Source organism: Sturnus vulgaris, chromosome 8, assembly GCF_052056855.1.
Source record: "Sturnus vulgaris isolate bStuVul1 chromosome 8, bStuVul1.hap1, whole genome shotgun sequence".
Lineage (NCBI taxonomy): Eukaryota > Metazoa > Chordata > Aves > Passeriformes > Sturnidae > Sturnus > Sturnus vulgaris.
Genome location: NC_142250.1, coordinates 38,236,383 through 38,252,323, shown reverse-complemented (window position 1 = coordinate 38,252,323; position 15,941 = coordinate 38,236,383). Strand labels below are relative to the sequence as shown.

Genomic DNA, 15,941 nt, shown 5'->3' with positions numbered 1-15,941 from the left:
CACACATCACAGCAGCAGTGATGGATCAAGGCTTGCTTTTTTTTTTTTTTTTTTTTTTTTGATTGAATAAAAGGGTAAGAAAAAACAAACCAGGTCTCATACAAATGTCTTGAAACACCATTAAAGCTTTTTAAACCCAAGGAGACCATCGTGATTCCTGACTTCAGTCTTCTATTCATACTGGTTTTGGCATCATGAAATCAATCAGAGTCTTTAAAGAAATACTAAATCATCATGACTAAACCCCGGGCTCCTGGTCATTTGCACTTACAGCCCCTTGTAGGAAGCTCTCCAGCCTTTTTTTCCCATCCTACGTTGGACAGAGGATGGCTGTGAACCGCACGCCTCCGCACAAACAGTCCTGCCGGTTCCTCAAAAAGTTTAAAATGCCTGTGATAAAAATGATAGAAAGTAATACTGCCTCTCAGACTGTTCAAGAAATGGGAAGTTGGACTTTCAATGTCCCACTGAGAGATGCCAAATAAAAGCTTCCCCATGAGCTCGCACAGAGTAGTAACATTTCTTGGACGAAACTAAACTAAGATTTTTTTTTGACCAAACAAGATAGGTCTGTATGAGAACAGCTCAGGAGGCTTTCAGGGCTCGCAGTGATGCTGGCAGAGCACAGAACGTTAAAGATGAAGTCTTAACTCCCTGAATTAATGCCCTGTGGTAGCCAAAACTTTTTGCAAAGACACATAAGACTTGCTTCTCCTTGTTTCCGAGTTCCCAAGCCATCCTGTAATTCGTCACCTGCACTAGTGCAGACCAATCTGCCGTGGGCAAGGAACAGATCCGGCTCCTGAGCTCCAAGCCACGTGTCCCCGATGGAAACTCAAGTCAGGAATACAAAAACACCTGTGGAAGAAAGACGAGAGAAAAATCAGAAGACACAGATATTCTTCTATTTCCACACAGAAATACTGAGCCAAGCTGTTTACCTCTGGGACTCTGTTTTCAAACAGCTCCCCAACCCTGTTCCTAGATGGAAAACGTGGAGTGGCTTTGCCCATGCAAAGCCAATGAGCCTCCTCACAAGAAGGAACAAACCAGTTTCCTGCTAAATCAGACACCTGGAAATCTCACCTGTCACATGCTGTCATGGACCAGCAAGAGGGATCAGCATCCAGGCCCACGTGGACTTGTTCATTCCTGGCTTCTAATGCAGCAGGGACAACAGCACTGAAGGGAAATGATCACGTCTTCATTTAAAGAGAACCCAACTTCTTCATCAAAGCCATCACTGTCCTCGATCAGGACATCCACCATATCCAGGACATCTAATAAGTGAAGAAAAACATCAAAGCAAGAATCCAGACTAACAGGAAAAACAACAGACGTAGAATGCAACACTCCAGGAATACAAGGCATCTTTTTAATTCTTTTTAATAAAAAAAAAAAAAAATTAAAAAAAAGTATGAAAGCCACATTTGTCACACAATACAACGTTAAGTGCAACCCCTAAATTACAGCTGAACCTTCACTCTGCCTTTCAATGCTGCTGTCCAGCACGGAGCAGCTGTGGCTGCTCCTGGATCCCTGGATGTGTCCAAAGCCAGGCTGGACACTGGGGCTTGGAGCAGCCCGGGCTACTGAAAGGTGTCCCTGTTCATGGCAGGGCTGGAACTGGATGAGATTTAAGGAGCCTTGCCGGCCAAACCACTCTGGGATTCCATGACTCTGTCAACAGTCCCAGGCAGAAGGGCTAGATTTCCATTTGAGTTCAAAAACGCTGCTGCAAGAGCATGAAGAGAGATTTCAAATACCGTTCAAGTGGCACAACCACGGCAGAAATTACTTTCAGAGGTAAAGCGGCAACTTGGCAATTCCACTTCGACTTCTGATACCAAGAACACGTGGAGAGCTGAATCCTGGAGGGCCCTTACTTAACAGGATTGCCAGAGTTATCCATCCCCAGTTTGCTGATTAGGGCTAGAAAGTGTATCCCCAAGTCATGGAGTTGGGATGTTGACAGGTTACCACATACCATCAATGTGAGAGACGGGGATGCTGATGTTATCAGAGTCCTGTTTAAACAGAGCCACCTGGAGCGTGCTGGCTGCCTGAACCAGGTCTGCTGCCTTGTCAGTGTAGGGACAGGGGTTGGCCACCAGCTTCAGCAGGATCTGTCAGCAAAGGTGGGGAGAAAGGTAAGTGCACCTGCTGGCTGGCAAGTGCAGGGGAACCACACGGTACTGAGAACGACCACGTGCTGAAAGCTGGGCAGCTTTTATGAGGACAACTTCCATAGCACTTCTGCAGGATTCTGTCTACAGTTCCTGCTCTACAGGCCACACTGATGGAAAAACAAAAACCCACCACAACTTGGCACCTAGATTGCGACCACACACCGAGTACCTGGGCAGACCACAGTGGAGGCAAAGCACTGGGCATTCAACATCCTGAAGAGTAAACAGCAAGTGTCACCTTTCCTTGTCAAGGACCACCATCTACTGAGCTCTGATAATGTTGGCACCTAAAGAGGAGATCAAAGCTACCCACACCTACACCACTCTACCCTTACACCGACAATGCTGTAATAACAGCTGATCTTTTTGGATTTCATTTTCCTACAAATCATTTGGCTGCCCTCCCACTGAACACAAGAAGGATGCCACCTCCGTATAAAGAATCCCAAACAAGGCTTTTCTCAGAATTCATTCGCTGGTCTTTGACAGGTTTCTCAACAATAGCAACAAGACCTCCAGTTTCCACTAACACTATTCTTTGCATTTTTTTATCCAGCTGATTTGAACACCGTTACCTTTTCCAAAAACTGAATCACTGCTTCCTTCTGGTCTTCTTTTGTATTATCCAAGTGCTCCAGCCAAATTGAAAGCTCCTTCCACGTGTCCTCAAACGCTCCACTGTCACGTAAAACCTGTCCAGGAAACAAAGGAGGAGGTGTGTAAATAAACCTCAAAACACCTAAAATACAAAACCCCGAGGGATGCAGATCTTTTTCTATAGTTACCTTCATGCTTCCTTCTTTTAGGAACGAAAAGAAGAGCAGGTTGATGAGGAGTCGTATCTGCCGCTCTCCTCACCCTCAGTTCAAGAGGCTCACTAGGGGGACTTCAGCTGCATAGTGGACAATAAAAATCCTACTTCTGTAATTTCTGGAAAGCAGGTTATACTGCTTTCAGAGGGCCGTACAGCTTTCTATCATTACAGGCAGTTAAAAAAAAAAGAAAAAAGCACCTTCAAAATAGCCTGTAGGGGAGTTTTAGAAAACTACCGATGAAACAGAGGAAAATCATTGCTAAATTAAACCTGAATCAGGCTACTTGTACTTAAAGCAATCAGGCAGAGGGATGAACAGTCACATAAATGAGCAGTGGGCTGTGACCACAGCAAGGTCCAGAGAGAAGTGCAAGTTGCTGGGGGTGGTGAGGAAGACCAACAAGTCCCACACCCTAGAGACAGGCTTTGACGTGCCTAGAAACTTCCCCCCGCTTTCCTGCTCTCCAAATTCAGGCCCTGACTGCGAGCACCCAAACTCGGTGACCCCGAGCTCCAGCTCTACAAGCAAGAAAGGAGGAGGGAGAAGAGGAAGGAATCCGAGTGACACCAGGGTTCAGCTCCCTCCCCCTAAGGCCCAGCAAGAGAGGAAACCTTGCCCAGCTTCCCGACCCTGGCACCTACGTTGGACGACTGCAATTACACAGGATGAATCTGTGCCTTTGCTCCTCTCCACACATCAAATACAAGGAAGCCATCACAACTCATTTGTTCTACAGTTACTCCGTGTACAACACCAGCAGCTCTAAAAACAACTGCTGCTCACATCAATCTGACAGGGGAATTCATTTAAAGCAAGAAAACATGAAGGAAAAAGGATTCATTATAATATAAGCGACTATTTTTGGCAGGGTCTGGAAACAGAAATGCACCTGCAGCTCTCACAAAACCAGGCAGGAACAGAATGTGAAATCCAAAAACGAGCCTTCAGTTACATGGCACTGTGCAGAAAAGTAAGTCCTTACCATCTATTCTTAGCAGCCTTTCTGCTGACGGAACTGCCCCAACTTCCCTGTTCCTGCTTTCCCTTCAGAGAAAATGCAAAGGACTGAAGTGGAAAGTGGACACAGGAACAAGTCAAGCAGTCCATGTTCCCACCTGGCAAAAGAATCCAAAACCATCAGAAAAACGGCACATTTTGAGCAGCTTTCGGTTGAGACATTCATTGCTGGGAGACCAAGTGAACCTGCCTTTAATCCCTTGCAAGGATCAAGGGCCACTAAACCCGAATTCAGTCACTGTAACTGGATTTTTTTCTTGGCAGGACAGTCTGGTTGCATTTATTCCTTATTCCTAGGGGTAAATCTCTACCCCTACTTAGGTAACTAAAGGATGTCCTCTTTGAATAAGGTGCTAAAAACAGCGGCCTCTGGTGTCTGGTGGACTTCGAGCTGACCAGCTTTTTCTCAAAAGTCAAATAACTAATTTAAATATGCAGAGGGGGATGCTAATTTTCAAGACAAAAAGTACTCCTTGCATCAAAGCTGGTATCAGACAATAACAGAGAGGACTACTCTGCAGGGCCAGAGGAAACCGGAGAAGACTTATGAAAGGCTAGAGTGCTGAAGTACAGATTAAAGAAACGCTGATAAAAAGTAAAAATCCAAAGCAATATCTTCTTGATCAATGTCAAGACCTTTGCAGGCACCAACTGCACTGATTTATTACAGTATCAGAATTCATTCAGCCTCGGGGGGGTGCGTAAACACGACAGACATTTTCTTTGCTCTTTCATCAACTGCTGCAGTGAAGTCCGTTCACAGCATTGATTTCTGTCAAATATTTCGTTACTAGCCGGTTATCTGACAGCAAATTTCAACAAGAGTCACAGGAAAGGAGACTGGTGACCACACAATCCTGCAGCAAAGGTAACTGCTTCAAGAAAAAATCGTACAATCCTGAAATTTCAGGCCAGTGGGATAGAGCGAATATCCTGATATTTCAATTCCAAAGCTTACCTTAATGGTCTCGGGCTCCGGGGCTTGGAGGGGGGGTCGGTTCGGAAGGGCCGCCTCCGGAGGAGGGGATCCCGGGGGGAGTCAGGGGCCCGGGGAGGGGGGCGAGGCGGAGGGAGAGGAAAAAGAGGAAGATGAGGAGGAGGAAGAAGGGGGAGAGGGTTTGAGAGGAGGGGAAGCCCAAATCCGTGCTGTGTGCGGAGCTCCGACAGCACGCTGCAGCCCGCAGCTCAGTGTGAGCACGGGGCAGAGGAGGCGATTTCTGGGCATTCAATCACCCTGAGGCGGGCCCGGCACCGCCCCTGCAGCACCGTCCCCAGCACAGCTCGGTACCGCTCCGGGATCACCCGGCCCCGCCCCCGGTGCCGCCTGGGACCACTGGGGACCGCCCCTAAAGCACCGCCCCGGCCCCGCCCGGTCCCGTCCCCGGGACCTCCGTGCCCCGCCTCGCCAAGCCCCGGCTCCGCCCCGAGCCTGCCCGGGCTGCGCCGGGACCATCGCTGGCGGCCCCGCCCCTCTTCCCCGGGCCGAAGCGGGCTGAAGGAGATGTCCGCACGATTGGAAACGCCGCCGAAAATCGCACCCGTGGGATCGGTGTCGGCGTCGTGCGCAGGCATCCCACTAGAGCGAGCGGGCTCCTTGCTGTGCCACCCTCCTTTTGCAGCCAGAGTTAGAAGGTCGGGGAGCGACACCCGAGCCGCCATCTTGGGAGAGGCAGGCGCGCAGTACCGCGCTCTGCCCACAGGGTGGCGCTTGGGAGACAGGCAAGGGATGGAATCAAGGAGTGTCCCAATCCTTGAGGAAATCCCCCGGAATGAACGCCCCAAAAAACCCCGACCAGAACTGAGAAACCTCCTGCCTCTGTATGAGTGCAAAGGGTGTGCAAGGAGTGTGCAAATAGTGTGCATTAGCAATCGATCGGCAGGCATTGGCAATCGACCGCCGATCTAATCGATCGGCAGGCATTGGCAATCGATCGCCGATCGAATCGATCGGCAGGCATTGGCAATCGATCGCCGAGCTAATCGATCGGCAGGCATTGGCAATCGATCGCCGAGCTAATCGATCGGCAGGCACGATCAATCGATCGCCGATATAATCGATCGGCAGGCATTGGCAATCGATCGCCGATATAATCGATCGGCAGGCATTAGCAATCGATCGCCGATCTAATCGATCGGCAGGCGCGATCAATCGATCGCCGATCTAATCGATCGGCAGGCATTAGCAATCGATCGCCGATATAATCGATCGGCAGGCGCGATCAATCGATCGCCGATATAATCGATCGGCAGGCGCGATCAATCGATCGCCGATCGAATCGATCGGCAGGCATTAGCAATCGATCGCCGATCTAATCGATCGGCAGGCATTAGCAATCGATCGCCGATATAATCGATCGGCAGGCGCCATCAATCGATCGCCGATCGAATCGATCGGCAGGCATTAGCAATCGATCGCCGATCTAATCGATCGGCAGGCGCGATCAATCGATCGCCGATCTAATCGATCGGCAGGCATTAGCAATCGATCGCCGATCTAATCGATCGGCAGGCGCGATCAATCGATCGCCGATCTAATCCATAGGCACGCATTAGCTATCGATCGCCGATCTGATTTTTCCCGCCATTTTTCATGGATTTTTTCCCCCATTTCTTACTGATTTTTCCCCAATTTTTCATGCATTTTTTCCCGCAATTTTCGTGGATTTTTTCCCATATTTTCCCCATTTCTCACTGATTTTTTTCCCACATTTCTCAATGATTTGTTTCCCCAATTTATCAAAGATTTTTTTTCCCCATTTCACCATGATGTTTCCCCCATTTCTCACTGATTTTTCCCCCATTTCTCACTGATTTTTTTCCCCCCATTTTTCCATGGATATTTCCCGATTTTCCCCCCCATTGCTCACTGATTTTTGCCCCCATTTCTCTCTGAATTTTCCCCCCATTTTCCATGCATTTTTCCCCCATTTATCACTGATATTTGCCCCCATTTCTCTCTGAATTTTTCCTTCCATTTTTCATGCATTTTTCCGCCCATTAATCACTGATTTTCTCCCCATATATCACTGATTTTTTTCCCCATTTCTCAATTATTTTTTCCCCCACTTTTCCCCGTTTCTCACTGATTTATTCCCCCATTTTTCATGGATTTTTTTTCCCCCATTTCTCACTGTTTTTTTTCCCCATTTTTCAAAGATTCCCCCCCCATTTTTCACTGATTTTTCTCCATTTCTCACTGATTTTCCCACCATTTTTCATGTGGTTTTTTTCCATTTCTCACTGATGTTTTACCCCATTCTTATTACCATTCTCATAGCTCTATTTTATATTTATACATATTCTTATATTTGCATTATTTCTGTTATACACTAGATTTTTCATAGATATTTGCTACTTATATTTCATTATATTTTACATGTATACCAATCTATTTCTATTCTTTATATTTTATTTTTATATTAGCTATAAAAACCGTGCCTCTACCCAAATAAAAAGCATTTAAACATTCCTTTTAGACTATATTTAGGTATTTTTTATGGTTCTGTTTTTCATGCATTCTACACCCACCCCTCCCTGTCAATGTTCTGGCACCCAGCATGACCCCCCCCCCCCCCCCCCCCCCCATGCCCGACTCACCTGCTCCTCCAGCGCAGCCCGGCTCCCTTTCCCAGGGACCTTGGGGTGCCCCAAACCACGTCGGAGCCCCCAGTCTCCACACCCTCCCCCTCCGTAGGGAACGGGAATGGGATGGGGAGCACACAGGACAAGAAAGGAACACAAAAGACACACTGGACAGAGAGAAGAAAAGGGCTGGAAGCTGGATATGAGGATGAAAGTGGAGCAGCAACAAACCTCAGGACTCTTGACTAGAGAGTGTGGCTGCTGAACGTCTCAAAAAAAACCCCCAGCTCCAACACAACATGCTGTGCTCACGGCTCGGCCTGGGACTCATCAGTGAACATCTCTCTCTTGCCAGGGCCATAAAGCCCCCGAGAAAACACGAGGTGAGGTTGATGTGCTCCGGCTTTGCTCCTGCTCAGCCCTAACCCCCAGCCCCTGCTGCCAGTGAGCACCCTGATCTCTGAACCTCTTCTCAGCTTGTTTGTACGCTTCCAAATTCCTTCCTCTTTCTTCAAGCTTCATCTGTTTCCTGGCATTGGGAGAATGACAAGTGTTTAGCACAGCGCAATGAATACAACAGTCTCATTTTCAGAAGACACAACTGAACGAGAACCGACAGCAGCACTGCTTCGAGACAATCTGGGCACACGTTTCCCTTCCAGCAATCTGAGTGTTCTTTTGTGTCACGCCTGAAATTCTGAAAATGGTTTTTTGAGAAAAATTATCCATAACTAGAAAACAATCCAACCAAATAAATAGAACCCCTATGATATAATAACAGCCCATATACTACAACACTCCAATTCTAATATTAATAAGAAAACAGAAATTAGCTACACAGCATTACCTCAAACAAACACTACATACTGGCAAGAATCAAAGCCACCACAAAATAATTCAAAAACTACCCTATGCCTTATGCTACAGGCTAGAACGCCATCGGCAAACCTTATCAAGGTATCCTTTAAAAACAACGCCCCACCAAAAACAAAAACAACACAAAACGCCATTCAAGAACTCCCTTATCAACACCTGAATGAAAAAACATGGCATTAGATAAATAGACCATAGCCCTTATCATACACCATCTACAAACAAAATAAAGCTATACCATACATCCTCGAAAACCACCTTCAAAGCACGACATTAGAAAAAAAAACTTTCCAGAATTAAAAGCTGTATCTAACAAAAGCCGTCTGATAAAATTAACAACCAAGCCCCCACCATCAGAGCTGCCCCTACTAAACTCCCCATCGTACATATGAAAAATCAGTTTTAAAAACCTACTTCAATTCATTCTGCCTCAAATACAAAACCATCCAGAAAGTTACCTTCACTCAAAAACAAAAGCGCACGTAGTAAATAACATTAAAAAATAAATCAGCACACTACACACCACAAGCATAAAATATTGAATTAAAACCAAAAATACCCCTAGTCATTAAAGAGCCCAGCCGCAAGCTATATTTAACTATAACTTCGTGCAAACGTACACATATCATTAAAATAGATTTCTTTCAGAATACAACTGATGATCTAAAATAGTAAAATGTCCGAGAACGATATTATAATAGGATATCCTCGATCATCCTCCCGCAAATTCTCTCCACTGTATTGTCCGACACACACCAGAAAAAAAATCCAGTTTTTACTTTTTTCAGCTAACTTCTCATTTATTAGCTGAGAGGAATGTTGAATTTGTCTTTACAAATGAGCTGTGGATCAGCCTGTAGATAAGGCTAGCACTGAGAGATAAAAGAAACAATGGGATGGATTCCACTGATTGATGAATGGAAAGAGATAGTTGCCTTTACAAACAAACTGCGGGGCTGCTGATAAATGAAATTGGATATCGAAAGATGAAAGAAGCAACGGGGGGAAACTATGAATTCTATAAGAATTAAAAATTAAAAGGGAGGGTTATACATTAGAGGGGAATTTCAGGTATCAGGCGTTCCGGGAAGTCTGTGCCTCTCAAGTACCTCAGCCAATGGGAAAAGAGAGAGGGAAATGCGGCCGGGAAAATAGGATAAAAAGGAGGCTGCGTCCTCCAAAAATTTGAGAGATCCCAGGGGAATGTCCCATGGCCTCTCCCTTTATTCGAATAAAGCAAAAAGGACTCCTCTGTTTCCTTTTTGGACATAAACCGCTGGTGTTTGTGGATTAATTTTCCTGACATTTAGCAACATATTGTTAAAAAAAAAAAAAAAATAAAAAAAAGTGATCCAGAAGAGGGCAACATTGACAGCCATTCCAAGACAGGATGAACAAATGCTTTCACATTGACAGAGGATGCTGCGATGTTCTGAGAACAGAAGATAGAATAAAATAAAGGAAGGTGATGTTACAAGACAGAAAAGGGTAAAATAAAAGGAGTACCTGAGACTGGGGGGCGGGGGGGAAGAAAATGGGGAAATATTAATTGCTACACACTAGGTACAAATGCTTTTTACAAGTAATTGATGAGAAGCAAGCTAAAAGCGTCTTACTGCTGCTAGTGATATCATGCTCCAAGCTCTGCTAATAATTCCTATTTCTAGCAATAGTTAAATTGAACTCACTACATTCCAACTATTTTTCTGCTTGTTTAGATGGCAGATCCGTTTGGAACACACCTTAGTATAGCAAATTCTATGCCCAGGTAGGGACCTCTCAGTTCTTCCATAAAACATTTTCTTCTGCATTATGGCAAGCCTTTGTTTTAGCTTGACAGCTTTCTTGAAACTTAAATTTACGCATGTATCCAAAGACATTTGCAATTCCAGAAATTGGTAGGCACATCATATGGAAAGTAAATAACATTCTCGAGAGGGAGCTGCTTTGTTACTGAGGGGATGAAAAGCAAGGCTAGAGCTAGTAGAACTACCCAAGAAATTGGACTTAACGCAGCTTTTACAAGGCTCAAAGTAGCCATACCGAGATGTTTGAGCTAAAAGCCCCAGTTACCAGACTTACAGGCCTAATAGTTATCACCACACCACATTCCCTGGTTGCAGTATTTTTAACAGCAGTGCAGAACGCTACTGAGAATTATTTTTAGGTTGAATTGTTCTCTCCCCTCACTGCCTGTGTAGCTGTTAGAGGCTTCCAGGAGGCTGGGGAAGCAGACTGCTGGTTTCACTTCCAGACACGTCACTTCCATGGTCTGCTGGAGGGCACTTCGAAGCCCGTGGCCTTTTCTTGCTCTATTGTATCTGACAACTTTCCTCCCCCACGTCTGTTTTTTAGCGGGCAGCATTTTTGGAGGGCCAGTCAAAGACCTCAGGCTCCGAGAGAATTCGTCTGCTTTGCTCTGTTTATGTGTGCAACAGATGGGAGCAGCAACTAAGTCAAGTAGTAACTTCTGAGCTGCCCAGTTATCAGTAAACCAAAATATTCTTTTGTGACTCTCGCCAGACGAACATATCATCCTATCCGAGTCACACACTGCCCCTCTGGCATTTTCCAGTCAGACAAAGAATTCCTGGCCCCTTCCTTGCATGAACCTCAGCTCTCCACCTTGTTCCAGAAAGAGTTCTAGATCCAAGGCCCAGTGAGCCAGCTACCCTTTGCTGCCCTGAGCAGTATGGAAACAGCCAAGCCCCAGCCCTGCAGCCCTGCCTAACTCGCCTTTGCCTCCCAAACCTGAACCTTTTCCTTGGCTGTGGCATCCTCACTCATGCAATCCTGAAGACAAAAATCTGATTTGGCAGGTGAGGCCGTTTCTAACGCAAAAGCTTCACCAAGGTTTCTCTTCCAACTTCAGCCTTAAACAGTCCTGTCCTCCTCAGACAGCCCCCACCTCCAGCCTTTAGCTGTAAATACTTACTGTTTTATAGCTAATGCTTGCCACCCCTCAAAATTAAGTCTTTTGATATGCATTTACATCCCTCCCTAACCATGTCCTCATCACCCTTCCCAAACTCAGCCCCATCTCCAGGCCTAGAACCTCTCCCTAGGTGAGGGACTGTCCTCGGGTAGGAGTGCTGACAGACCTGTGCATGAGCCCAGCTGCATAGCCCGTGCTAATCCCAGCCCAGCTCTAGCCTTTAAACCCACTGGGGCTTTGGTACTGGAGGCCCAGTTACAGTAACCCCTGTGGCCGTTCCGCTTCCAGGCCATCTGGGAGTTGTGATCCCCCACCCTACACCACTTTGGTGAGAAATGCATTCCTTTCTTACAATAAAGTTTTCATTTTATGTCTAAATTCAAGCATTCAGAGAAAACGTGTAGCAATTCTATCAAGACAGACATGACAGGCACCAACATTAGTCTTTCATTACACACTTTTCATGCCTTCTCTCCACAGATTTCTTTGAGGCAACTCTGACTCCTTTTCTCACAGGCAGCTCCACACAGCACCGACTCCTCCTCTCCTCTGTACGACTGGCTAAACCCCAGCCTGTCCCTTCCCCAGCCACCTGAGCCTGTCTGTCCCACACACAGCATCCTCTCACCTTGTCCATCCCTTGCACGGCCACGTGTCCCTTCCTCCTCGCAGCACAGCCAGCAGGCTCCAGCCCACACTGCAGCAGGCTCTGCACCTCCAGCTGGAGCTGTGCTTAGTGAAACTGGCAGCCAGCTGACCCACGCTTTTATAACAACCAGCCTCACTGGGCAGGCAAGGCTGTTTCCACTCCTTGCTAATCAGTACAGCTGTAACTCGTTGGCAACTAGTGCCTTCTGCACTATCCTTACAAACTGTTCTCCTACAGAAATGGACCGGAATTCCGCGGGGATTTTCTCGGGAATTCCGGGGGGATTTTGTCGGGGATTCCGGGGGGATTTTCTGGGGGATTCCGGGGGGATATTCCCGGGGATTCCGGGGGGATTTTATCGGGGATTCTGGGCATATTTTCTCGCGGATTCCGGGGGGATTTTCTCAGGGATTCCGGGGAGATTTTATCGGGGATTCCGGGGGGATTTTTCCCGGGAAATCCGGGGGGATTTTCCCCGCGATTCCAGGGGGATTTTCCAGGGGATTCCGGGCATATTTTCTCGGGGATTCCTGGGGGATTTTCCAAGGGATTCCATGGGGATTATCCAGGGGATTCCAGGGGGATTTTATCGGGGATACCTGGGGGATTTTCCAGGGGATTCCTGGGGGATTTTCCCGGGGATTCCGGGGGGATTTTCACGGGGATTCCGGGGGGATTTTCACTGGGATTCCGGGGCGATTTTCTCAGGGAATTCCGGGGGATTTTCTCGGGAATTCCGGGAGGATTTTCAGGAGTATTCCGGGGGGATTTTCCCGAGTATTTCGGGGGGGTTTTCTCGGGGATTCCGTGGGGATTTCCCCGGGGATTCCGGGCATATTTTCCCGAGTATTACGGGCGAATTTTCTCGGGGATTCCGGGGAGATTTTCTTGGGGATTCCGGGGGGGCTTTCACGGGGATTTCTGGGGGATTTTCGCCTGGATTCCGGGGGGATTTTTTCGCGGATTCCGGGGGGATTTTCCCGGGGATTCCGGGAGGAATTTCTCGGGGAGTCCGGGGGGATTTTCCAGGGGAACTCCGGGGGATTTTCTCGGGGATTCCGGGGGGATTTTCCATCGGACTCCGGGTTGATTTTCCCGGGGAATTCCGAGGGATTTTCAGGGGAATCCGGGGGGATTTTCTCGGGGATTCCGGGGGGATTTTCTCGGGGATTCAGGGGGGATTTTCCAGGGGATTCCGGGGGGATTTTCTCGGGGATTCCGGGGAGATTTTCTCGCGTATTCCCGGGGCATTTTCCTGGAGATTCCAGGGGGATTTTATCGGCTATTCCGGGGGGATTATCCAGGGGATTCCGGGGGGTTTTTCCAGGGGATTCCGGGCATATTTTCCCGAGTATTACGGGCGAATTTTCTCGGGGATTCCGGGGAGATTTTCTTGGGGATTCCGGGGGGGCTTTCACAGGGATTTCTGGGGGATTTTCGCGTGGATTCTGGGGGGATTTTCCATCGGACTCCGGGTTGATTTTCCCGGGGACTCCGGGGAATTTTCTCGGGGATTTCTGGAGGATTTTCCCGGGGATTCCGGGCGGATATTCTCGTGGATTCCGGGGGGATTTTCCCGAGGAATTCCGGGGGGATTTTCTCGGGGATTCCGGGGGGATTTTCTCGGGGATTCCCGGGGGATTTTCCCGGGGAATTCCGGGGGGATTTTCTCGGGGATTCCGGGGGGATATTGCAGAGTATTCCGGGGGGATTTTCCGGGGAATCTGGGGGGATTTTCTCGGGGATTCCGGGGGGATTTTCCCGGCGAATTCCGGGGGGATTTTCTCGGGGATTCCTAGGGGATTTTCCAGGGGATTCCGGGGTGATTATCCCGGGGATTTTCCTGGGGGATTTTCCCGGGGATTCCGGGGGATTTTCTCGGGGATTCCGGGTTGATTTTCCCGGGGAATTCCGAGGGATTTTCTCGGGGATTCCGGGGGAATCTTCCAGGGGATTCGGGGCGGATTTTCTCGGGGATTCCGGGGAGATTATCCCGGGGATTTCGGGGAGATTTTCTGGGGGATTCCTGGGGGATTTTCTCGGGGATAGCGGACGGATTATCACGGGGATTCCGGGATGAGTTTCTCGGGGAATTCAGGGGGATTTTCCCGGGGAATTCCGGGGGATTTTCTCGGGGATTCCGGGGGGATTTTCCCGGGGATTCCCGGGGATTTTCTCTCGGATTTTTTTCCCCAATTTTTCAAGCATTTTTTCCCGCAATTTTCGTGGATTTTTCCAAATTTTCCCCATTTCTCACTGATTTTTTCCCCCATTTCTCAATGATTTGTTTCCCCAATTTATCAAAGATTTTTTTCCCCATTTCTCACTGATGTTTTTCCCCATTTTCCCCCCATTTCTCACTGATTTTTATCCCCCATTTTTCAGTGATTTTTCCCCATTTCTCTCTGATTTTTTCCCCATTTCACCATGATGTTTTCCCCATTTCTCACTGATTTTTCCGTTGATTTTTCATGGATTTTTCCACCCATTTTTCGTGGATTTTTTCCCCATTTTCCCCCATTTCTCACTGATTTTTTCCGCCATTTTTCATGGATGTTTCCCCCAATTTTCATGGATATTTCCTGATTTTCCCCCCCATTTCTCACTGATATTTGCCCCCATTTCTCTCTGAATTATTCCCCCCATTTTTCATGCATTTTCCCGCCCATTAATCACTGATTTTTTTCCCCATTTCTCACCGACTTTCCCCCCCATTTCTCACTGATTTTTATCCCCCACTTCTGACAGATTTTTCCCAATTTTTCGTTGATCTTTTTCCCCATTCCTCACCGATTTTTCCCCCATTTCTCTCTGATTTTTCCATCATTTTTCATGGCTTTTCCCCCCCATTTCTCACTGATTTTACCCCATTTCTCACTGATTTTATTAATGTTTGTATTTCTATTTCTAATTATGTTTATATTTATATTTATATTTATTATTATTGTTTTGCATGTTTATGTTTATGTTTGTGATTATGTTTATGTTTATATCTATGCAGGTTAACGTTTGTGCATGTTTATGTCTATGTTTATATTTATGCATATTTATTTTTATGCCGGCGAACGCGGGCAGGCGTTTTATGTAGATGCCTATCCGCCGGGGTCCTAGAGAGGCCGCCATCTTGAGCGTGTCGGGACTCTCAAAATGGCGCCTCGGGCGGCACCCCGGCTGACCTGCCAAAAATGGCGGCAGAAAGGGCGGGAAAAAATCAGGACCCCGGTGTGTAGGCATAAGATGCCTGATTACATCGCCGACGCCGATCCGCTCGCCGCCAATTTTCCCGGACGTGTCAGAGTGTGCCGACAACGGCCGCGCGGTCCGCGGTGCCGCGGGCGTGAGGGCGCCGGCGGGCGCGGGCAGGCGTTTTATGTAGACGCCTATCCGCCGGGGTCCTAGAGAGGCCGCCATCTTGAGTGTGTCCGCAGGGCTGGGTCCCGGCCCGCGGGCCCTTCCGCCATCCTGAGAGGGGCACGGTGCAGTACCCGCCCGTGTCCACACGGCGGCAGCACTGCCGCCCAACTCAGCCCGGCACTGCCGCCCTGTCAGGGACAGACAGAGAAGGGAGAGAGTTCCAAGCACCAGAGTCCCCACCCGTCATAAAATCCTCTCAATGAACGCCCCAAAAAAACCCCGACCCAAACTAAAAATGCCCTGCCTCTGACCAAATGAAAAAAAAAAACCTTTTCTATATAGAAATCATCTATTTTTTAATATTTAATTTATAGTCATAATCTAGACATATTTCATATATTCAATTTAATTGCTATTCTATTTATCATATATACAATATTATTTTATTATTCATTATATACATAGATTTATATTACTAATGGTATTTCTATTTTATGTATATCCATCTATATTTGTAGGTTCATAGT

The 15,941-nt window shown here is 47.4% G+C and overlaps 1 protein-coding gene across 3 annotated transcripts; it reads right to left on the bottom strand.

The window, feature by feature from the left end:
• Positions 1 to 255: 255 nt before the first annotated feature.
• Positions 256 to 5,211, bottom strand: LOC148223073 (nucleolar pre-ribosomal-associated protein 1-like). Of its 3 annotated transcripts, XM_088169502.1 has the most exons (7): positions 4,980 to 5,119; positions 2,975 to 3,081; positions 2,765 to 2,881; positions 1,988 to 2,126; positions 1,087 to 1,280; positions 754 to 858; positions 256 to 390 (listed from the first exon to the last, which is right to left on the bottom strand). In XM_088169502.1, the coding sequence occupies exons 2-5, from the start codon at positions 2,978 to 2,980 to the stop codon at positions 1,147 to 1,149; spliced, it is 396 nt and encodes a 131-aa protein (XP_088025628.1). In that variant the 5' UTR covers positions 2,981 to 3,081; positions 4,980 to 5,119; the 3' UTR covers positions 256 to 390; positions 754 to 858; positions 1,087 to 1,146. The 3 variants fall into 3 exon arrangements, with proteins under 3 accessions (XP_088025628.1, XP_088025627.1, XP_088025626.1); XM_088169501.1 differs by having other exon boundaries at positions 2,975 to 5,211; XM_088169500.1 differs by lacking the exon at positions 4,980 to 5,119 and having other exon boundaries at positions 2,765 to 3,115.
• Between the last annotated feature and the right edge of the window lie 10,730 nt (positions 5,212 to 15,941).